General features: G+C 37.4%; 1 protein-coding gene across 1 annotated transcript in view; it reads left to right on the top strand.

Moving 5' to 3' along the window:
* The window catches only part of PACS2 (phosphofurin acidic cluster sorting protein 2), a 348,311-nt gene that overhangs the window by 149,051 nt on the left and 174,647 nt on the right, over positions 1-24,613 (top strand). The window contains exon 5 of the mRNA XM_036750543.1: positions 6,557-6,719. Within this exon, the coding sequence (XP_036606438.1) occupies positions 6,557-6,719 (163 nt within the window). The remainder of the gene's footprint in view (positions 1-6,556; positions 6,720-24,613) is intronic.

The raw sequence follows: 24,613 nt of genomic DNA, 5'->3' as shown, positions 1-24,613 counted from the left end.
GACTTTGGAATCTTTCTTTGGTGACAAAGAAGACCAAAACATACAGCCAGAAGAAGTCAACAAAGTCAAAGAGCCTACAACAAAAGCCTCCAAGAAAAACATGAACTGGTCTCAGGCCATGGAAGAGCTCAAAAAGGATTTGGAAAAGCAAGTTAGAGAAGTAGAGGAAAAATTGGGAAGAGAAATGAGAAGGATGCGAGAAAACCACAAAAAACAAGTCAGTGACTTGCTAAAGGAGACCCAAAAAAATACTGAAAAATATACTGAAGAAAACACACTCTTAAAAAATAGACTAAATCAAATGGCAAAAGAGCTCCAAAAAGCCAATGAGGAGAAGAATACCTTGAAAGGCAGAGTTAGCCAATTGGAAAAGCAGGTCCAATAGATCACTGCAGAAAATACTACCTTCAAAATTAGATTGGAGCAAGTGGAAGCTAGTGACTAGATGAGAAATCAAGATATTATAAAACAGAACCAAAGGAATGAAAAAATGGAAGACAGTGTGAAATATCTCATTGGAAAAACCACTGACCTCGAAAATAGATCCAGGAGAGTGTTTTAACAATCCTGTGGCAGCTTCTGTGGGGGCGTAAGATCCACCCATAGCCAGCACCCAGGAGGCTGCCAGCATGCTAGGAAAGCACAGGTTCTTTTTATCTGCTTAAACAAGGAAAGCACAGTGAAGGGGTTGACCAGCTTACTTTAATTCAGCATTCAGTTAGCATACAGACAACGTTCATTTAGTTCAGGGGAAGAACGCCAGTATTCAGTTAGCATTCAGTTAGTTCAGGGGAGCATACAGACAAGCATCAAGAGACAGGCCAAATACAGATTCATTCACTTACTTCAGGGGAAAAAGCCAGCACCCTGAGGTTCAGAACATTCATTTAGTTCGGGGGAAACAAACCAGCAACCTGAACTTTAAAACAAAATGCAAATAAATTTCAAATATCAACAGACAGACCCAATACAATTCATAGTTACCAACATCTGGGCCCAGCCTGAGAGCAAAGGCTGGCCCAGAGTCACGCTTGCCACTGCTCCCGCACCAACCAGAAAAGGAAAGCGAGATCTTGAAGCCGTCTTCTCCCCTCTTATAGAGTTTTTGACATTATCAAGTGCCTCCTGAATGACCTGGGCCAATTGGTTCTTGAGTTGGCCCCTTCCCCTAGGTTAACACCCAATAGGGTGTGGCTCTGGAGTCAACACCTCCCCTCAGCCAGCCCCATGACTCATCACACAGGAAGTTCTCTGCTCACAGGCATGGTTTTTGGGCTTCCTGCCCCGGAAGAGGTCACACAGGAAGTTCTCTGCTCCCAGGCATGGCCCAGCAAGGCTCAATGAGATAAACTGAGTCACTCAAAGAAAACAAAGGCCATTCTAGCCACAGAGAGATAATTTAAAAATTATTGGACTACCTGAAAGCCATATATATATATCTATATATGTATATATATATATATAGATATAGATATAGATATAGATATGTATGTATAAGTGAATATGTATGTGTGTGTGTGTGTGTGTGTGTGTGTATACACACACACACACACACAGAGGTCACAGGGTGCTTTGAAGATGAAGGGAAGGTGAGGGGGGAATGAGTGAATCTTTCTCTCATCAGATTTGACCTGAGGAGGGAATACCATACATACTCATTTGGGTATCTTACCCCACAGGAAAGAGGAAAGAAGATTTAAAAAAGGGGGGGAGACGATAGAAGGGAGGGCAGATGGGGGAGGAGGTAATCAAAAACAAACTCTTTCAAAAGGGGACAGGGTCAAGGGGGAAAATTCAATAAAGGGGGATAGGTTAGGAAGGAGCAAAATATAGTTAGTCTTTCACAACATGAGTATTGTGGAAGGGTTATGCATAATGATACGGATGTGGCCCATATTGAATTGCTTGACTTCTTAGGGAGGGTGGGTGGGAAGGGAAGAGGGGAGAGAATTTGGAACTCAAAGTTTTAAAAACACATGTTCAAAAACAAAAAAAAATGTTTTTGCATGTCACTAGAAAATAAGATACACAGGCAGTGGGGCGTAGAAATTTATCTTGCCCTACAAGAAAGGAAGGGAAAAGGGAATGGAAGGGGAGTGTGGTGACAGAAGGGAGGGCTGACTGGGGAACAGGGCAACCAGAATATACGCCATCTTGGAGTGGGGGGGAGGGTGGAAATGAGGAGAAAATTTGTAATTCAAACTCTTGTGAAAATCAATGCTGAAAACTAAAGATATTAAATAAAAAAATAAATAAGAACTAAAAACAAAAAACAAAAATAAATAAATATATTTTCACATACAGAAATCTGGAAACCAGAATGAGAAAATGTGGTAGAGAGCATTCAGGTGAAAATCACTGGAAAGAAGTAGGAGAAATTTTGTTATCAGGTTATACAATAGTGATAGAAAACATCCAGCATCTGCTAAACTCTTTCTGTGTCAACAGCAGGGCAGTTAATAGCTTTTTGACTGATTTCATCCTTCTAAGGGTAGAGGAATCTGTAATGCAAGATCCTAGTCTAGATCTTATTCTCATGATTGGAACCTAGTTGGAGTGGAAATAATGGGGAGCATTATAGTGGCAATAGGCACTCCCTGAAGAGTTTGTGATAGAGACAAGGAAATACAGGCATAAACTTGACATATACTCTAGACTTTGGGAAAGCAGTTTTCAAAGGTTTCAGAAGAAGCAGATGTAGGACCCCAGTGATTAAATAAATGAGTTCTACAGGGTGTATTAGCCTAGAAGGCATGGGAAACTCTCAAGATGAAATTCTTAAGACATGAAGGCAAGCAGTTCCCACGAGGAAGAAATAGAAGAGTTGTTTGAAGAAGGCCAATGTGAATGCACGTAGAACTCAACCAATTTAGATATCTTTTAAAGATCTATATCAAAGATGGAAGCAGAGAACAATGGATGAATATAAGAGCATGGCATTGTCCCATAAAAAATTTAGTGTCAGCAGTGGGTAAAGCACAGAACTGACATAAAGCTAAAGTGGGAAGCTAAACAATGAAGAGAGATTTTTGTTTAGCCTCATGAAGAAGAAGATGACAGTTAAAGAGGAAACATGACTGCTACTTGGGATAGATGGGATAGGTGACACGAAAAAGAAGGGGGAGTTACTTCTGTTTTCTCTTCCAGGGAGAATGACCATGACAGTGAAAATGATAAAATAAAATGTCAGAAATGAAAACATCCAGTTACCCTTGACAGATTTCAGTCACATAGTCTAGATGAACTTATCCTTGGATAGTGAAAAAATGAATGCTATAGAATATTACTGTGTTGTAAGAAATGACAAGAAGATATGAATATAGCATGGAAAGATTTACATGAACTGTTGCATAATAAAACAAGCAGAACCAGGAAAACAAGCTCCATAATTATTATGATAATGTAAATATAAGGAAAACAATGACAAAACAGCTGAAAATCACTTTTGGAACATTACAATGAATAAACGTGGTCTGCAAGTAGGTGAATAAGAAGACACTTCTCCACTGTTGCTGAGGTTAATGTGTTGGTGGGAGTCAGGAGGAGATTTACACAGGTGTGTAACATTTCATATGTCAGATTTTTTTCAATATATTGAGATTAGGTTTTTACTTCCACTTTTTTCAAAACAATTCTTTATTATAAGAAATGGCTCTCAAATATGGAGAGGGAGAGGAGGGATAAAGGGGGAAATTTAATGTGAAAGGAGAAGATATCAATAATTTTTAACAATATGTTGTGCTTCACTAACTGTATATTCTTTTATTTGGAAGCATTTTAAAATATAAAAAGAACAATCTAATAGCATGTAGAAAGGGAGTAGTTTTTCAAAATGACATTGAGTCAAAAGAAAGTAGTATTTCTTAGCACTTATCTCTTTGACGCTTAAATTTGTAGCATAGGTGAAAGCTATCAAATATAGCATCTGGAACTGGCAGATGTCTCTTTGTTTGCCTTGCACACCCAGTCCTGAAGGACACCTTGTGGTAGTCATGGTGAATTTTGTTATCCAAAGACTCTCCGCCACATACCTAACACCTGTTATCATACAGCTGTGGGAGCCCCTCCCAGCAATGGGGAGGTGGGAGAAGTGGATCTGCCCAAAGGATGTTGGGAGAAAAGGATTTTCTTTTCCCACATGAAGCAAGTGATTATTAAATCTTTTTACTCGATTGGTTTTAGTCCGAGAAAGGAACATTGAAGGCCAAATATAACCATTTTGATGACATTTTTCTGTGTTTCTGAATGTCAGTGGTAATAATTTTTTATAAATGTAAATTATTGAATTATTTTGATCATATGATGTTGGTTAAAATGTTGAACAAGTCCAGAACCGTATTGTTTGTCATTTCTTGAGACTCCTGCCTCCCACTCCACTCTAGGAAATGTCCATCCATTAATCAGTTACTTCCACCAAATTCCTGTGTGACAATTAGAAATGGATCTGCAACAGACATGAAATCTAGCTGAACAGTTTTATCATTCTGAAATAGTTTAATCATGACAGGACAAGATCTTAATTACACCAATGCTGTAGTAATTCTATGAACTACATCATTGATATAGGTATTCCCTCCATTTATGCAGAGCTCAACCCATTCCTGCCTGCCATAAATTTACAGTGGGTTTTTCCTCATTTTCTTTGAGTAAAACCACCTCAACTACCACCTTGAACTAACTACTGATTACCTTCTTCCAATAGGTGCAGCAGCCCTTGCTGTTTGAGCTGTTGAATACATGGAAAAGAAAGCTGTTAGCACCAATCTTTTTGGTTTCATCAAGTGATTAAGTATCAGAAACAAATATAATTTCATCAATGCAAATGAAATTTTAAAAAATGCATTGCCATCTCCTTTCCCATTGTATACTAAGGAACAATGAGATTTTTCTATCTATCAGCTGCTTAATCACATATTGTATGTGATCCTTGAAAACAAGGACTACCTCAGCTCTTTTTGTATCCTGTCAATCACTTCACAGTACTTTATTTGTATGTAATAAGCACTTAATAAGTGTTTTTTCATTAATTTATCATTCATTTGAACATCATATTGTTATATTTGAGCATTTAAACACTTTATCTAGCAGAATTCCTGGAATGTTGTTATACATTTCTTTGCTGACATCCTTTCAATCACTACTTTTGTTCAGTTCTTTGTAATGTACTGCAACCTGCTTGTTTACAACAGGGACCACTCTACTGATTTTGGGGTGAATTTAAGCTTTACTTCAGAAACTGGTGTTCCCTGAGTCACTGTACAGTATCACCAGAAGAATATTGGAATCCAAAAAAAATGGGTTGTCTTTCCAAGACGAAGCTTAAACTCACTCAAAGAACTTCACAGTTTTCCCTAAGCAGTCCTGCTTTCCTCTATGAAATTTTGAGCCTATTCATTGTCTCTCTGAGTTATACTTCCTCTTGGGAAAGCTCTATAAGTTGTCGAATTGAATGTCATAGTTTGGGCAATTTTCGTTCTTTCTGCACCTAAAACTATGTGGATAGTTAGGTGAAAATTCTCTTGCGTGACTATGGATATCAAATTCTTGTAAAATTGGTCTCGAGTTTGTTGGATTCTTGATGTTGACATTCCCATGAGCTTCCTCTGTAATCTCAATTGATAATTTTCAGTGGAATATTATACATTAAATTCCTTAGGTAAAATGACAGCATAAGACAGGCTCATGGTATATACTCTTGCTTTATTACCAGATATTCTTTTGGTAGCCAAATATCCTCAAACTATAACTATTTTAGAACACAAGAAGTATAATTTCTGATGAATGCCTCAATTTTTTTAAGGCAGATTCTTTGGTCTTCTGTTACCTGAATTGGAGTAGTAAAAATTGTGTGGGAACAAGAATAACACAAATGTGGAATTCCTCCAGGAATAAAAGGATAGGATAACATTGATTGTATCATGATTGTCTGTGCCAGAGGAAGTGAGGTATCTCATAAACTAGTGATCCCATTATCAAAGGTATTCAAACCAGAAGGTAGATAACTATCTGTCAGGGATTCTGTCGAGAGAATTGCTGCAGTATTTAGAAAGTTGATTTAGCTCTCCTCTGGTGCCCCAACCATATCTAGAAAACATTTGAAAAATAAAAAGTTTTCATAAAATAAAATATGGCAAAACACATTCCCTTCTTTAGGGAACTAGTGTATAAATCAGTATTACTTTGATTATGAGGTATAAGATCAGAATCCTATTACTTTATATTTAGGCATGTATCAACATCATCCAAAAAAAGCCTCAGACCTTTGATAGAAAATTACCTGAAAACCTATCATATGCCATGGGTGTAGGTTATTGAATGTTTCTGTTGTAGCTCATAAATCAGAATGCTTTCCTATCTCTGAACTCCACAATTCCTTCTGTAATGCTGATTGGGCATTGACTAGATAGCCTTTTTCATAGCTAAGAAGGAAAAGTTAAGTAAGTCACATACTGACACACCTAAAAGATATAGTGAATATACCTAGATGTCTTTAAAAACACTTCATGTTTTATATTTAAATGTACTGTAATCAACCATCTGAATTACCCAAACACAGGTGATGCAACACCCCACTGAAGGAGGCCAGGTTCTGAGCCTTTGTAGCAACATCAAGGAAGTCACTGCTAAAGTAGCTGAAATATGGATCTTCTCTTTGTCTAGTCAACCAATAGACCATGATGACAGCACTATGCATTCCAGCCAAAAAATCAAATCCACAGGTGAGTTTTTCTTCTTTACCTGTTTTTTGTTCACTGACTCAGCTAATAAGTAATGGGTTATTGAACTACTCTCTTTTATTGTGACCTCCCAAGGTTATGGACATAATCTAAAGGAAAGCTGGGTTTCTCTAAATAATATTTTGAGTTTAAATAGCTCCAGGTTAGTATCTTTGAGGAATAGATTTGTTTCACTGGTGTGAGCTGCCCACCAGGTCCCTCCAGAAACCTATAGAAAGCGGCTCTGAACCAGTTCTAGAACTGCAGAGCCCACAGGGTAGCAGAGGGAAGCAGGGCTACAGCCCAGGACAGCCTGGATGGTTGCTGGGTGAGGTCTTTCGTGCACGGAGCTGGGAGCGGAGCTAAGCAGAGCCCAGCATGGGCAGCGCGGACCAACCAGACCAGTAGCCGGGCGGAGCGGTCCCTGGCTCCCTGAATCGGTGTGCTGTGGTAGTTGCTGGGCCTCTCAACCCACAAACACCAAAGACAACAGAGAAGAACTGCAGAACCCAGAAAATAGTGGAGGGAAGCAGTGCTGTAGCCCAGGACAGCCTGAGTGGTCTCTGGGTAAGGTTTATCCCACACAGAGCTGGGAGCAGAGCGGAGCTGAGCAGAGCCCAGCATGGGTGGCGCAGACCAACCAGACCAGGAACCAGGTGGAGCATGCCCTAGCACCCTGGATCAGTGAGCTGCAGCAGTTACCAGACCTCTCAACCCATAAACACCAAAGACAACAGAGAAGGTTAGTGGGAAAAGCTGCAGGAGTGGAAGGAGTTCTCGGTTCAGCCACCGCCCCGGGGGCAGCGGACGTGGGGCAGCTACAGAACTACAGCTGCAGTTGCTTCTGGCCCCAGGCCCACCTGGTGGGAGGAATTAAGTGGCAGATCAGAGCAGGAGTGAAGACCCTGCTGAAGATCTAAGTCCGGTGCGGGTTGGGGGTTCTTGAGGAAGGAGGAGTGCTGGTGTGGCAGAGCTGGCGCATCCCACCAAGTTTGGAACATAGTTCTCTTTAGTCTACAGGCAGTCATACCCCGCTGAAAAACTCAAGGGTCAAGTTAATTGGCTGGGAACATGGCCAGGCAGCGAAAACGCACCCAGATTCAGTCTCAGACTTTGGAATCTTTCTTTGGTGACAAAGAAGACCAAAACATACAGCCAGAAGAAGTCAACAAAGTCAAAGAGCCTACAACAAAAGCCTCCAAGAAAAACATGAACTGGTCTCAGGCCATGGAAGAGCTCAAAAAGGATTTGGAAAAGCAAGTTAGAGAATTAGAGGAAAAATTGGGAAGAGAAATGAGAAGGATGCAAGACAAGTAAACGACTTGCTAAAAGAGATCCAAAAAAATACTGAAAAATATACTGAAGTTTTAAAACAACACCCTTAAAAAATAGACTAACTCAAATGGCAAAAGAGCTCCAAAAAGCCAATGAGGAGAAGAATGCCTTGAAAGGCAGAATTAGCCGAATGAAAAGGCAGTCCAAAAGATCACTGAAGAAAATACTACCTTAAAAATTAGATTGGAGCAAGTGGAAGTTAGTGACTAGATTAGAAATCAAGATATTATATAACAGAACCAATGGAATGAAAAAATGGAAGACAATGTGAAATATCTCATTGGAACCACTGACCTGAAAAATAGATCCAGGAGAGATAATTTAAAAATTATTGGACTACCTGAAAGCCAAGATCAAAAAAAGAGCCTAGATATCATCTTTCAAGAGATTATCAAGGAGAACTGCCCTGATATTCTAGAACCACAGGGTAAAATAGAAATTGTAAGAATCTACTGATCGCCTCCTCAAATAGATCCCAGGAGGAAATCTCCTAGGAATATTGTTGCCAGGTTGCCAGGTTCAAGAGCTCCCAGATCAAGGAGAGGGTGCTGCAAGCAGCCAGAAAGAAACAATTTGAGTATTGTGGAAATACAATCAGAACAACCCAAGATCTAGCAGCTTCTACATTAAGAAATGAAAGGGCTTGGAATACAATATTCCAGAGCTCAATGGAGGTATAATTGAAACTGGGAATCACCTACCCAGCAAAACTGAGTATCAAGCTCCAAGGCAAAAAAATAGAGGACTTTCAAGCTCTCTCAGTGAAAAGACCAGAGCTGAATAGAAAATTGACTTTCAAACGCAAGAATCAAGAGAAGCATGAAAAGGTAATCAAGAAAAAGAACAAGAAAAAGAAATTGCAAGGGACTTGCTGAAGTCGAACTGTTTTGTTTGCATTCCTACATGGAAAGATGATGTGTTTGATTCATGAGACCTCAGTATTAGGGTAGCTGAAGGGAATATGCAAATATATATGTTTATGTATATATATGTGAGTGTGTGTGTATGTATATATGTGTGTTTGTATATATATATATGAAGAGAGAGAGAGAGAAAGAGAGAGAGAGAGAGAAGGCACAGGGTGAGTTGAAGATGAAGGGAAGATATCTAAAAGAAATAAAATCCAATTAAGGGATGAGGGAGGAATATATTGAGAGAGGCAGATAGGGAGAGATAGAATGGGGTAAATTATCTCATGTAAAAGTGGCAAGAAAAAGCAGTTCTGTAGGAAGAGAACAGAAGGCAGGTGAGGGGGAATGAGTGAATCTTGCTCTCATCAGATTTGACCTGAGGAGGGAATACCATACATAATCATTTGGCTATCTTACCCCACAGGAAAAAAGGAGGAAGAAGATAAAAAAGGGGGGGATGATAGAAGGGAGGGCAGACGGTGGTGGAGGTAATCAAAAACAAACGTTTTCAAAAGGGGGCAGGGTCAAGGGAGAAAATTCAATAAAGGGGGATAGGTTAGGAAGGAGCAAAATTTAGTTAGTCTTTCACAACATGAGTATTGTGGAAGGGTTATACATAATGATACGCATGTGGCCGATGTTGAATTGCTTGACTTGTTAGGGAGGGTGGTTGGGAAGGGAAGAGGGGAGAGAATTTGGAACTCAAAGTTTTAAAAACAGGTGTTCAAAAACAAAAAAAAAAAAAGTTTTTGCATGCAACTAGAAAATAAGATACATAGGCAATGGGGCGTAGAAATTTATCTTGCCCTACAAGAAAGGAAGGGAAAAGGGAATGGGAGGAGAGTGTGGTGACAGAAGGGAGGGCTGACTGGGGAACAGGGCAACCAGAATCTATGTCACCTTGGAGTGGGAGGGAGGGTAGAAATGGTTAGAAAATTTGTAATTCAAACTCTTGTGAAAATCAGTGCTGAAAACTAAATATATTAAATAAAAAAAAAGAGTGGAAAGGAAAAACGTAGAGGTTGTGGGTATAAATTAACTGATATGATAAAAACCCTGTTAAGTGGGGTAAAAGGATTGTAATGGGAGAAGCGATAAGGAGGAGTCAGAAAAGGGTAAATTACATCACATGAAGAAGGAAAGAAGGGATGGAGAAGAGCAGTGTTTGAGCTTTACTCTCATCAGATTTGGTTCAAGGAAGGAATAACATACTCTGTTAAGTATAGAAATCAAAAACCCTACAGGCAGTAGGAGGAGAATGGGGAAAGAAAAGGGAGGGTGATTGGAAGGGAGGGAAGAATTGTAAGGGAAAAGGGTAAGATAAGGAGGGGGGTGCTGACAGGGAATATTGAGGGAGGCAGTGGTCAAAAGCAAAACTCTTTTGAGGAGGGGAATGGAGAAGGGAAAAATAAAAACATAAATGGAGGGTGGAAATAGGTTGGAGAAAATGATATAGATAGCAGTCATAACTATGAATGCAAATGGGATGAACTCTCTCATAAAACAGAGGCAGATAGAAGAATGGATTAAAAAAATAAAATTCTGCAGCATGTTATTTACAAGAAACCTTTGAAACTTGGGGATACACACAGGGTAAAGGCAAAAGGCTGGAGTAAAACATACTATGCTTCAGCTGAAGTAAAAAGAAAAGCAGGGGTAGCAATCCTAATCTCAGACAGAGCAAAAGCAAAGAGAGATCTAATTAAAAGAGATAAGGAAGGACATTATATCCTAGTGCTAAAAGGCACCATAGACAACAAAATAATATCATTACTTAATATATATGCACCAAGGGATATAGCATCCAAATTCTTAGAGGAGAAGTTAAGGGAGTTACAGGAAGAAATAGACAGCAAAACTGTATTAGTGAGGGCCCTCAACATTGCGCTCTCTGAACTTGATAAATCTAACCTCAAAAATAAACAAGAATAGAGTTAAGAAGGTGAATAGAATTTTAGAAAAGATATGATAGACCTCTAGAGAAAACTGAATGGGGATAGAAAGGAATATACCTTTTTCTCAACAGTATATGGCACATACACAAAAACTGACCATGTGCTAGGGCATAAAAACCTCACAGTCCTTTGCAGGAAAGCAGAAATAGTCAATGCATCCTTTTCAGATCATGATGCAATAAAAATTACATGCAATAAAGGACCATGGAAAGACAGACTGAAAATTAATTGGAAACTAAATAATCTAATCCTAAAGAATGTGTGGGTCAAACAACAAATCATGGAAATAATCAATAACTTCATTGAAGAAAAGGACAATAATATACAAAAACTTATGGGACGCCGCGAAAGCAGTTCTTAGGCAAAGTTTTACGTCTCTGGATGCTTACATGAATAAAATACAGAAAAAGGCAATCAATGAATTGGGCATACAACTGGAAAAGCTAGAAAAAGAACAAGTTGAAAATCCCCAATTATATACCAAATTAGAAATGCTGAAAACCAAAGGAGTGATTAATAAAATTGAAATCAAGAAAACTATTGAACTAAGTAAAACTAAAAACTGGTTTTATTAAAAAAAAAAAACCAGTAGAATTGATAAGCCTTTGGTCAATTTGATTTAAAAAAAGAAAGAAGGAAACCAGATTATCAGTATCAAAAATGAAAAGGGTAAATTCACTTCCAATGAAGAGGAAATTAAAATAAAAATTAGCAATTATTTTGCCCAGTTGTGTGCCCATAAATTTGATAATCTTAGGGACATAAATGAATATTTAGAAAAATATAAATTGCCTTGATTAACAGAAGAGGAAGTAAAGTACTTAAATAACCCCATCTCAGAAAAAGAAATTGAACAAGCCATCAATGAACTCCTTAGGAAAAAATCTACGGGGCCAGATGGATATACAAGTGAATTCTATCAAACATTTCAAGAACAATTAATTCCCATACTTTATAGACTATTTGGGAAAATAGATGAAGGAGTCCTACCAAATTCTTTTTATGACACAAATGTGGTACTAATACCTAATCCAGGAAGACTCAAACGAAGAAAGAATATAATAGACCAATTACCCTAATAAATATCGATGCAAAAATTTTAAATAAAATATTAGCAAAAATTTTACAGCAATTTATCATAAGAATAATACACTATGACCAGGTAGGATTTATTCCAGGAATGCAAGGCTGGTTCAGTATTTAAAAAAATATTAGCATAATTGATCATATCAACAACAAAACTAGTAGAAACCATATGATTATCTCAATAGATGTAGATAAAGCTTTTGACAAAATACAACATCCATTCCTGTTAAATACTCTAGAAAGCAGAGGAATAAATGGTGTCTTCCTTAAAATGATAAGTAACATCTCCCTAAAACCACCAGCAGGCATTATATGTAGTGGGGATAAACTAGATGCATTTCCATTAAGATTGGGGGTGAAACAAGCATGTCCATTATCACCCTTATTATTCAACTTGGTACTAGAAATTTTACCTTTGTCAATAAGAGAAGAAAAAGAAAATGAAGGAATTAGAATAGGCAAAGAAGAAACTAAGTTATCACTCTTTGCAGATGATATGATGATTTACTTAGAGAATCAAGTAAAAAACTACTTGAAATAATAACTTTAGCAAAGTTGCAGGATATAAGATAAACCACACAAAGCCTGGGTATTCCTGTATATTACAAAGGCCGTATATTAGGAAGGCAGAATTTATGATTTCAAAGAGAATCTCATATGTGCCTAAAAGGTCCGGAACTGGAGGATATAAGGAATTCTCTAGGCAGAAGGCAGGGGAACTAAAGCATGTATTTACACTCCACAGTAACAAGCCCACAAACCAGCGTCCCCATTTTGATATTTTGATCAAAAGCTTCCAGGCCCAATAAGTCTACCTCACAAGGGTAACCAGGAGGCCACAGAGAAGCGAGATGGTATAAGGCAAAATCGTATACATGCTTCCCCTCTACGGTAAGAAGATTACCCACTAGCCTCCAGTCAGCTCTGCTACCGGCAGCTCAGCTTCGGCTGTAGGCGTCTCTGGCTCCAACCAGAAAAGGAAGAGAGGATCTTCAAGCTGTCCTTCTCCCCTCTTATAGAGTTTTTGACATCATCAAGTGCTGCCTGAACGACCAGGGCCGATTGGTTCTTGACTTGGCCCCTCCCCCTAGCGTAGACCAGGTTAACACACCTCCCCTCAGCCAGCCCCATGACTCATCACACAGGAAGTTCTCTGATTCCCGGCATGGTCGCTGGGCTTCCTGCCCCGGAAGAGCAAGCCCCAGTGTCCAGGGAAGCTCAATGAGGTAAGCTGAGTCATTCAAAGAAAACAAAGTCCATTCTGGTTACAGGCCTACAGCAACAGATAGAAAGAGAAATTTCATTTAAAGTTACTGTAGACATTATAAAATATTTGGGAGTCTACATGCCCAGACAAACCCAGGACGTATATGAACACAATTACAAAACACTGTTCACACAAATAAAGTCAGATCTAAATGAATGGAAAACCATCAAATGCTCGTGATTAGGCTGAGCTAATATAATGAAAATGACAATTTTGCCTAAATCAGTTTACTTGTTTAATGCCATACCAATCAAACTACCAAAAAATTATTTTATAGAGCTAGATAAAATAATAACAAAATTCATCTGGAAGAAAAAAATGTCCAGAATATCAATATAAAGAGTTAATGAAAAAAAAATGCTAGGGAAGGAGGCCTAGCCATACCAGATATTAAACTGTGTTATAAAGTATCAGTCATCAAAGCAACTTGTTACTGGCCAAGAAACAGAGTGGAATAGGTTAGGCACACATGACACAGTACTCAATGACTATATTAATCTACTCTTTGATAAACCCAGAGAGTCCAGCTTCTGGGATAAGAATTCACTATTTCACAGAAACTGCTGGGAAAACTAGAAAACAGTATGGCACAGACCAATATCTTAACACTATTTATCAAAATAAAGTCCAAAGGGGTTCACAACTTCGATTTAAAAGTTGATACTATAACCAATTTGAGAGAGCAAAGAATAATTTTTCCTGTCAGATTTATGGAGAAGGGAAGAATTTTTGACCAAACAAGAGATAGAAAGCATTATGAAATGCAAAATGGATAATTTTGATTACGTTAAATTGTAAAGTTTTTGTACAAACAAAACCAATGCAACCAGGATTTAGGAGGGCAGCAGAAAATTGGGAAAGAATTTTTACAACCAGTGTTTCTGTTAATGGCCTCATCTCTAAAACATACATGGAACTGAGTCAAATTTATAGGAATACAAGTCATTCCCCAACTGAGAAATGGTTAAAGGATATGAGCAGACAGTTTTCAGAGGAAGAAATTGAAGACATCTATAGTCATATGAAAAAAAATGCTCTAAATCACTATTGTTTAGAGAAATGTAAATCAAAACAACTCTTAGGTACCACATCTCTCCTGTCAGATTGGCTAACATGACAAAATGGGAAAATGATAAATGCTGTAGAGGATGTGGGAAAATTGGAACACTGTTACATTGTTGGTAGAGTTGTGAACAGATCCAGCTATTCTGGAGAGCAATTTGGAACTATGCCCAAAGGGCTATAAAAATGTGCATACCCTTTGCCCCAATAATAACACTCTAGGGCTATACCCCAAAGAGATTATATAAGGGGGAAAAGGACCTATATGTACAAAGATATTTATAGCAACTCTTTTTGTGGTAGCAAAGAATTGGAAATCAGGGGGATGCCCATCAATTGGGGAATGGCTAAACAAGTTGTGGTATATGAATGGAATGGCATATTATTGTCTTTTAAGAAAAGAGATGCAGACAAATAACCTGGAAAGACTTACATGATCTGATTCTGAGTGAAGGGTTCTGCCAACCAGGAGAACATTATACATGATTGCAGGACACACAGAATCCGTAATGACTAACTTTGATAGACTTGACTCTTCTCAGTAATGCAAGGTTCTAAGACAGCTCCAAAAGACTCATGATGGAAAAATCTATCCATATCCAGAGAAAGAATTACGGAATCTGAATGCAGATTGAGGCAAAGTATTTGCGCGCTCTCTTTTTTTTTTTCTTTTTTGATTTTTTTTCTTTTTTCTCATGTTTCATTCCATTAGTTATAATTTTTCCTTAGAACTTGACGATTGTGAAGGTATATGTAGAACCTGTATCTGATTACATGCCATCTTGGGGAGGAGAGGGAGAGGGAGAAAATTTCGAACTCAAAAACTTGTGGAACTAAGTGTTGCAAGCTAAAAATAAAAACTAATTTTTTTTTTTAAATTTGCAGAATAGATAGCAGGGCAGTAGCAGTTGAGTCAAGAAAGGGATCACGTAGAAGGTAGCACATCAGGTGCAGCTTGAAGTAAGTTACAAATCTAGTGATGGAGAGCTGAGCTTAGACTGCTGCCAGGATTGGGGTAACACCCTATGCAAAGGCACATGTGGGGTAATTAGAAAGACAGCATGGTCTCCTGAAGAGAAGGTTGGTCTTGGAAGTCAGGAAGACCAGGGCATAAGTTCCACCTCTAATATATGCTAGGACAGTGACTCTAGAGATGTCTCTTACTCCAGCAGTTGCTGATTTGCGTAGATAGAGGAATCTCTTTCCAGGACATTTGTTGAGCCAGTGAAGTTATAGTGCTAAAAAAAGAAATAATAGTAATCAGTTAATCATTGAAAAGAGTGATTAGTGTGGGTAGGGTGGGAGAAAAACTCTGTATTCTGCAATTTTTATCCAGTATCTGTTGTAGATAATTTATTAATATACAAACATTCCTGCTTGGAGGAAGAACTTAACTGGCAAAGTTTCCCCTTCTGATTGGAATTTGTCCTTACCCAAGAATTATCGACTGATATTTTTATAGTAACACTAAAACGGAAGACAACCTTCCACAGCAAGATGACAGTGGTCCAAAGTTTAAGCTATTAGTTATTGGATTTACTTGAACTGAGCAGTAGTAACGCCAGTGTCACTTGACCCTTGGAGAAATATCCTGAAACCATTCAATCTGGGCATGAGAATTTGAATTCTCAAAAGATATTCCTGCTCTTAGTATGGTTATCACTCTAATTTTAATTTCATGGACCTGGATTCCTACATGAATTGAGTCTTTTGTTACAAAAAAACTGATTAGATCTGTGATAAAAATTAAATCAGAGACTTCATAGTAGCACTTTGCCTCCTTAGCATCAGTAAGATTTTTTTCGTGTAATCGTGATCAAAGGCTTCAGAAGAAGATACAAAATATTATTTTTCAGCTTTCAAAAGGAGAAAAAGAGGCCTTAATATAAGGGTTCTTAACCTTTTATGTTATGGACAATCTTGTCAGTTATGTGAAGCCTATGAACCCTTTCTCAAATAAAGTTTGTTGCCTATATTCATAATTGAAGGAAGTACTAAATTTCACTTAGATATAAGTGAAAATAAAGATGTAATTTTTCCCCCAACAACCCTAGTTAAAAACTTTTGTCTTAGTGGACATGCTTCCACAGTAGTCATCATGGAATGTTATATGATCCTAACATATGTGTAAAGAACTGCTTTTTGGAGAGGCTTGATGGCTGCATTTTGATCTACCAAATACAAAAAAAAAATTATTAACAAACTCACGGCAGGATGTTTTGCATTTTTTCATTCAGTTCTGTAACTGTAAAAAAAAAAAAAAAGGTCTGCTATTGAAAATTATCTTTGAAAGCTTGATTTCCTATCTTTATATCCCCCGTACTTGACACAGGAGCTACTTAATGAATTCTTGCTTGCCTGCTTAATTTATCCTCACTTTTTCTTTTTTTAAAATACATTTATTATACATTTACTTATAACATTGATTTTTTTAAAAAAAAATTGAGTTCCACATTCTGTTCTACCTTCCCACCCATTGAAAAGGCAAGAAATATGGTATCAAGTATACATGTGTAGCCATGCAAAGCGTATTTCCATATTAGCCATGTTGCAAAAAAAGGCAAGAAAAATAATGAAAATTTTTAAAAATAGTCTTCAAACTGCACTTAGACTTCATCAGTTCTTTCTCTGAAGGTAGATAACTTTTTTTATTGTAAGTCCTTTGGAATTGTCTTGGATCATTGTCTTGATCAAAATAGCTAAGTTATTCACAGTTGGTAATTGTATAATATTGCTGTTACTGTCTACAGCGTTCTCCTGGTTCTGCTTATTACACTTTGCATGAGTGCATGTAAGTCTTTCCAGGTTTTTCTAAAAGCATCTTGCTCATCATTTCTTATAGCACTATATTCTTTCAATCACAATCATATATCATAACTTGTTCAGCCATTTCCCAGCTGATGTGTGTCCTTTCAGTTACCAATTTTTTGCCACCACAAAGAGAGCTACAATAAATATTTTAGTACATATAGGTGCTTTTCCTTTTTCTTTGATCTCTTTGGGATATAGACCTAGTCGTGGTATTGCTGGATCAAAGAGAGAATGTACAAAATTATAGCCTTTGGGGCATAGTTACAAATTGCTTTCCAAAATAGTTGGACCAGATTACGACTCCATCAATGGTGCGTTAGTGTCCCCATTTTTGTACATCTCTTCCAGCATTTATCATTTCCCTTTTTTGTCGTGGTAGTCAATCTGAGAGGTGTGAGGTAGTACCTCAGAGTTGTTTTAATTTGCATTTCTATAGTCAGTAGTTACGTAGAGCATTTTTTTAAATGACTATAAATAGCTTTGATTTCTCCCATTTGAAAATTGGCAGTTTTTATATTCTTTGACCATTTATCAATTGAGGTATGACTTGTATTCTGGGCCCTGGAGACACTTGCTGTAAAACTTTTTCCTAGATGTTTTCCTTCTAATTTTGGCTGCATTGGTACTGCTTGTGCAAAACTTTCTTAATTTAATATAATCAAAATTATTCATACTTAGTGCTCTCTGTCTCTTGTTTAGTCATAAATTCTTCCCTTATCCATAGATCTGGCAGGCAAACTATTCCTTACTCCCTTAATTTGCTTATGGTATCACCGTTTATGTCCAAGTAATGTACCCATTTTGACCTTATCTTCATATATGGTGTAAGATGTTGATCAATACCTAGTTTCTGCCTTACTGTTTTCCAGTTTTGCTAGCAGTTGTTGTCAAATAGTGAGTTCTTATCCTGAAAGCTTGGGATTTGGAGTTTATCAAACAAAATTACTACAGTCATTTAATACTATGTGTTGTGTACCTAATCTATTCCACTGATTTTGTGTCAGGCAGCATGACTTTAGTTGTTAATTGTTTCAGTGAATTTTCTAGTTGATACTCTAGTATTCTGTAAGCATATCATCATATCCTCTGTGAAGAGTGATAGTTTTGTTTCTTTATTACCTATTCTATAATTGCTATAGTTGATGTTTCTAGTACAGTATTGAATAATGCTGGTGATATTGTTCATCCTTGCTTCACCCCTCATTTTATTGGGAAGGCTTATCCCCATTTCGGGTAATGTTTGGAAATGGTTTTAAAGAGATACCATACTTACCATTTTAAGGAAATTGCCATTTATTCCTATATTTCTGGTATTGTTAATAGGAATGATTGTCGTATTTTGCCAAAACCTTTTTTTTGCATCTGTTGAGATAATCCCATGATTTTTGTTGGTTTTGTTCATCAATGTGGTCAGTTATGCTGATAGTTTTCCCAGTTGAAATAGCCCTGTATTCCTGATATAAATCCCACCTGCTCATAGTGTATATTCTTTGTGATATATTGCTGTAACCTCATTGCTAGTATTTTATTTAAAATTTTTACATCAGTATTCATAAAGGAAATTAGTCTATAGTTTTCTTTCTCTGTTTCTGCTCTTCTAGTTTAATTATCAGAACCATATTTGTGTCATTAAAGGAACATAGTAGAACTCTTTCCTTGCCTACTATTCCAGATAATTTATGTTGTATTGGAATTAAATTGTTCTTTAAATGCTTGGTAGAATTCACTTGTAAATCCCATTTGGTCCTGAGGATTTTTTCTCAGAGAACTCGTTGATGGCTTGTTCAGTTTCTTTACTCTAAGACAGGATTATTTATTGTTTTTCCTCTTCTGTTAATCTGGGCAATTTATATTTTTGTAAATGTTGATCTATTTCTAATTAGATTGTCAGATATATTGGAATACACACACACACACACACACACACACACACACACACACACACATATATATATATATATATATATATATATATAAAATTGGGTGAAATAGTGTCTAATAATCGCTTTAATTGGTGGTACATTTATCCTTTTCATTTTTGTTACTGGTAATTTGGTTTTCTTTTTTCAAATCAAATTAGCCAATAGTTTCTCTATATTGTTGTTGTTGTCGTTTCCATAAAACCAGCTCCAAGTTTTATTTATTAGTCCAGTGGGTTTTTTTAACTTTCATTTTTATTTATATCTGAATTTTCAGGAATGCAAATGGAAAATGGAAACATTTTGGTACCTAATTGAGGATTTTTCATTTGTTCTATTTCTAGTTTTTTTTTTATTGACTGTCCATTTTATTGATTTGCTCCTCTTTTTTTTATTTAAGTTTAGAGATATAAAATTTCCTCTGAGTACTGGCTGCATTTGTATTTGACTGCATCCCACAAATTTTGTTATGTTATCTCAGTGTTGTCATTCTCAGTAAAATTATTATTTATTCCTAGAATTCATTCTTTGACCCACTAATCTTTACAATTGAATTAGTTTCCTATTAATTTTTAATCTGTCTTTTCATGGCCCTTTATTGAATATAATTTTTATTGCTTTATGGTCTGAAAAGGATGCATTTAATTTTCCTGCTTTTTTGCATTTGTTTGTAGGGTATAATCATTTACATTCAGTTTTCTCTAAAGGTCTATCTTATCTAACTTCTATTCTTTTCATCTCTTTAACGTCTTTCTTACTTATTTTAAGATTAAATTTGTCTCGTTTTAAGACGAGAAAGTTGAGGTCCCCCAGTTATTGTTTCCTCTTGTAACTCATTTAACTTTTGCTTTAAGCTTTTGAATGCTATGCCATTTGGTACATATATATTTACTCTTGATATTACTTCATAGTCAATGGTACCTTTTAGCAAAATGTAGTTTCCCTGCTCATCACTTTTAATTAGATCCTTTTTTGTTGTTGTCATCGTTGTTTTTTTGTGAGATCATGATTACTACCCCTCTTTTTTACCTTAGCTGAAGCATGATAGATTCTCCTCCAGCCCCTTTATTTTTATTCTGTGAGACTTTCTATTTCAAGTGTATTTCTTGTAAACAGCATATTGTTGAATTCTGGTTTCTCATCAGTTCTGCTGTCATCTTCTGTTTTATGGGTGAGGTTATCCCATTCACATTCGCAGTTATGATTACTGCGTATTTCCTTCCCTGCTATTTTTAAATCTTCTTTATTCTTTTCTTTTTTTACCCTGTCCTTCCTCAAAAGTCTGTTTTGCTTCTAACTGTTCCCTCCCTTCTGTCAGCCCCCAACCCCCTATGCTCTTTCTCTTCTGTTTTTCAAGAAAGTTTTCTATATCTACCTGAATGTGTATGTTATTTCTTCTTTGAAAGAATTCCAGTGAGAGTGAGGATAAAACAATGCCCACCACCTCATTCACCTACTCCCATTTTCCTCTGTATTGTAAAAAGCTCTTCCTTGTGAACCTCTTTTACGTGGGATAGTTTTTGTTATTGTTGTTGCTTCTGTTCAGTTACTTTTGGTCATGTCTAACTCTTCATGACCCTATTTGGGATTTTCTTGGCCCACATACTGAAGTGATTTGCCATTTCCTTTATAGCTCATTTTACAGATGAGGAACTAAGGCATACAGGGTTAAGTAACTTGCCCAGGGTCTCATAGTTTTGAAGTGTTGAAGGCTAGATTTGAACTCAGGAAGATGAGTCTTCCCGACTCCAAGCCCAGCAATCTATCCATGTGCCTCCTAGCTACCCTAAGATAATTTTACCCATTCTTCTTCTCCCTTCCCCCTTCTCCCAGCACATCCATTTTGCCCTCTTTTTTGGGGGGGAAGGGGGACATTCCATCATATTCATCTTACACTCATGCCCCTGTCTATGCATACTCCTAATTGCCCTACTTACTGATAAAAATTCTCAGGAGTTAGAAGTATCATCTGCCATTATCAGAATATAAACAGTTTAACTATATTAATTCCCTTTTGATTTCTTTTTCATATTTACCTTTTTATGCTTCTCTTGAGTCTTCTGTTTGAATGTCATTTCATTAGGAATGCTTGAAAGTCCTCTGTTTCATTGAATGTTCCTTTTTTTCCCCAAAGGCTAAGTAAATTACTGTTGGTTGTAGCTCTAGGTCCTTTCTTTTCAGAATTTCATATTCCAAGCCTTCCCTTTCTTTAACATGGAAGCTGCTAAATGCAGTGTGCTTCTGACTATGTATGGCTCCATATATTTGAATTGTTTCTTTCTGGCTTCTTTCAATATTTTCTCCTTGACTTGGAAGCTCTGGAATTTGGCTGTAATATTCCTGGGAATTTTCATTTTGGGATCTCTTAGGAAGTCAGTGTTGACTTGTTTTGCTTTCTGTTTTGCCCTGTGGTTCTAGGATATGAGGGCTATATCAGGATATGATATCTAGGCTCTCTATTTTTCCTGGCTTTCAGGTAGTCCAGTTATTCTTAAATTATCTCTCCTCTTTTTTCCAGGTCAGTTGTTTTTCCAGTTAGTTCACATTTTCTTCAATTTTTGTATTCTTTTGGCTTTGTTTTAGTGTTTCTTGAGGCTTCATGTAATTATTAGCTTCTAACTCATCCATTCTAAGTTTTAAGGAATTATTTTCTGATGTGAAGTTTTGTACCTCTTTTTTCCATTTGACCAATTCTGTTTTTTTAATCAGTTCTTCTTTTTCCTTTTTCTTTCCAGTGAATTTTTGTACTTCTTTTTCCCTGTGCAAGGGTAGAGACATATTTCTCCATAAAGCAGTCTACCTCCCTCTCATTCATGTACCTTTAGGGTAAGACTAAATATAGGCAAAATAAAAAACAGTTAAATTAGTAAGGTAGAGCACTAGGAGTAGAAAGGAATAAGAAAGGCAGGTAGAGGGTAGTATTTCAGATGTAGCTCCAAGGAATTTAGAGATTCAGAGAGGGGAACTTGAGCAGAAACTCTCCTGCTAGTCTCACCTTTCTCTTACTTCAACCTCTTTGCCTCCCTCCTTCCCTCAGCCCTTCCTACCATTGCTCTTCCCACCATCTTCACTGAGAGTTGCTTAATAGGACTGCACCCATTTAGGCCTGACAGACTTAAGCTGACTGCTCTCCCCACAGGCTACCTCCGAATCCTACCTGCCTCCAACTCCCAATACAAATGCACCTGGCTGAAGCATAATGTTATCTCTGCACGTAATCCTTTCCTTCACCTCTTCTTGAGAGTTGTCTGAAAGTACAGGCACAATCTCCCTCCTTCCACCTTGAATTTTCCCAGAGATGCATAACTCCTTAGTTGGAAAGAAATGCTTCTGCTCAGGTCTAGGTGGGGCCACAAACATGTCCTAGCTCATAAGAAACTGGAAGGTAGTCTTGTTGGGAGGTATTTTTTTCAGTTTTAGGAAGATAATATAGATGAAGATTCAGCAAGAAATTCACATTCTCTAGCTTTAAAAAAAAAACACGAACCTAGGAGACTAAACATAATAGTAGTCTAAGAAAGAATGTTACAAAAAAGAGTGAGAATTCTGGTGACAAAATATGATAAGATAGAACTCTGATGACAAAATATGAAGAGTAAGAAATATGATTTGTACTCACCAGGGGACAGTAAATATGAAAATATATGACCAAAAATGTTTATCAGCAATCAAGAAGTATCCAAAGCAGCTTCCCAACAGAAGGAGTTCCTTATGGAACACTAAAACATTTTAAAATAACTCAGATATTAAAATCCATTTTCATCTTTTTATGTAACCTTTTTCATAGAAAAGAAATTTTCCTGAGAATCAAGATAATCTAAAGATTAACACAAGATTGCTGTGCCACATCAGAGGTTTCTTTTCCCTCAGATTAATAATTATTTTGTTTTACAGCCAATAAAGTATTTAACTCTTCTTCCCACACAAAGATATATATGGGTTAGTAGTTTTCCCAGTAACTTTTTTTGGCTAATATTATCTTTCATGATGTTTACATTCTTTTTGAATCTTAAGATTGTGTTGCCACTAGCATGGATTTCTTTGATGTCACTATCTGTAATCTGCTCATGACATTCTTATTAACTTTTTCTTCACCTTCAGGATTAAGGTGTTAGGATCCATATGTTGTAGTTGAATTATTATTGTTGATGAAAGTAGAGAAATACTGACTGTCTCATTTTCTATTTGTTTTCCTTCTGACACTTTCTTCAAGTGCTCTTAGGATGATGCTACTTAGATCGATCTCATGCCAAATTATCTTTATATTTGTTTTTACATCTGCTTCATTTTGTTGCTTTATAGTTATGTTATTTATTGTTGTTTACACATTATATACATAATATATATATATGTATATATATATGTGTGTGTGTATATATATATATATGTGTGTGTGTGTGTGTGTGTGTGTGTGTATATGTACATGTTGCTCATTTTCCTGAATAAATAAGTAAAAAAGCCCTTACTTTTGTGCCAAGTACTATCCTAAGTTATGGGACTACAAAAGCAAGCAAGTTAGTCCTTCTCCTAATGGAACTTATATTGTAATACTGGAAAGATAATGCAAGAAGAAAAAATAGAAGCAGAATGACATGGGGGAAAGGGAAAGTTTGAGTGTAATGGCATGACTTGTTCTGAAGTTGGGGGGCAAGCTGAGTAGGTGAGGGAATAGGCTAGATAAAATACATGGTCACAGGCAGTGGGGCGCAGAGTCAAGATGGCAGCTGGAAAGCAGGGACTAGCCTAAAGCTCTCCCCCAGGACCATCCAAAAACCTATAAAAAATGGCTCTGAACAAATTCTAGAACTGCAGAACCCACAAAATAGCAGAGGGAAGCAGGGATCCAGCCCAGGACAGCCTGGGTGGTTGCTGGGTAAGATCTATTGCATGGAGCTGGGAGTGGAGCAGAGCCTAGCATGGGCTGCGCCCAAACCAACCAGACCAGGAGCCAGGCAGAACAGGCCCTAGCGCCCTGAATCAGTGAGCTGTGGCAGTTGCCAGACTTCTCAACCCACAAACACCAAAGACAACAGAGAAGGTTAGTGGGAAAATACAGGAGGACTAAGTGAAAGGAGTTTACAGTTCAGCCACCACCCCAGGGGCAGCGGAGGTGGTGCCCCAACAGAACTACAGCTGCAGTTGCTTCCAGCCCCAGACCCAACTGGTGGGAGGAATTAAGTGGCAGATCAGAGCAGGAGTGCGGGCCTGCTTGGATCTGAGTCGCAGCCTGGGTTGGTAGTTTTGGGGGAGGAGGAGCACTGGTGTGGCAGAGCTTGCTGTGTAGAAATAGCTCTGAAAGCAACAGCGCAGCCCCTCAAGCTTGGGACAAAGTACTCACTACTCTACAAGCAGTCATACCCCGCTGAAAAACTCAAGGCTCAAGTAGTTCGGTGGGAACATGGGCAGGCAGCAAAAATAGACTCAGACTCAAAATCAGACTTTGGAATCTTTCTTTGGTGACAAAGAAGACAAAAACATACAGCCAGAAGAAGTCAACAAAGTCAAAGAGCCTACATCCAAAGCCTCCAAGAAAAACATAAACTGGTCTCAG

This window comes from Trichosurus vulpecula, chromosome 3, assembly GCF_011100635.1.
Source record: "Trichosurus vulpecula isolate mTriVul1 chromosome 3, mTriVul1.pri, whole genome shotgun sequence".
Lineage (NCBI taxonomy): Eukaryota > Metazoa > Chordata > Mammalia > Diprotodontia > Phalangeridae > Trichosurus > Trichosurus vulpecula.
The sequence above is the reverse complement of the archived record's forward strand: the minus strand, read 5'-3'. Positions and strand labels throughout refer to the sequence as shown.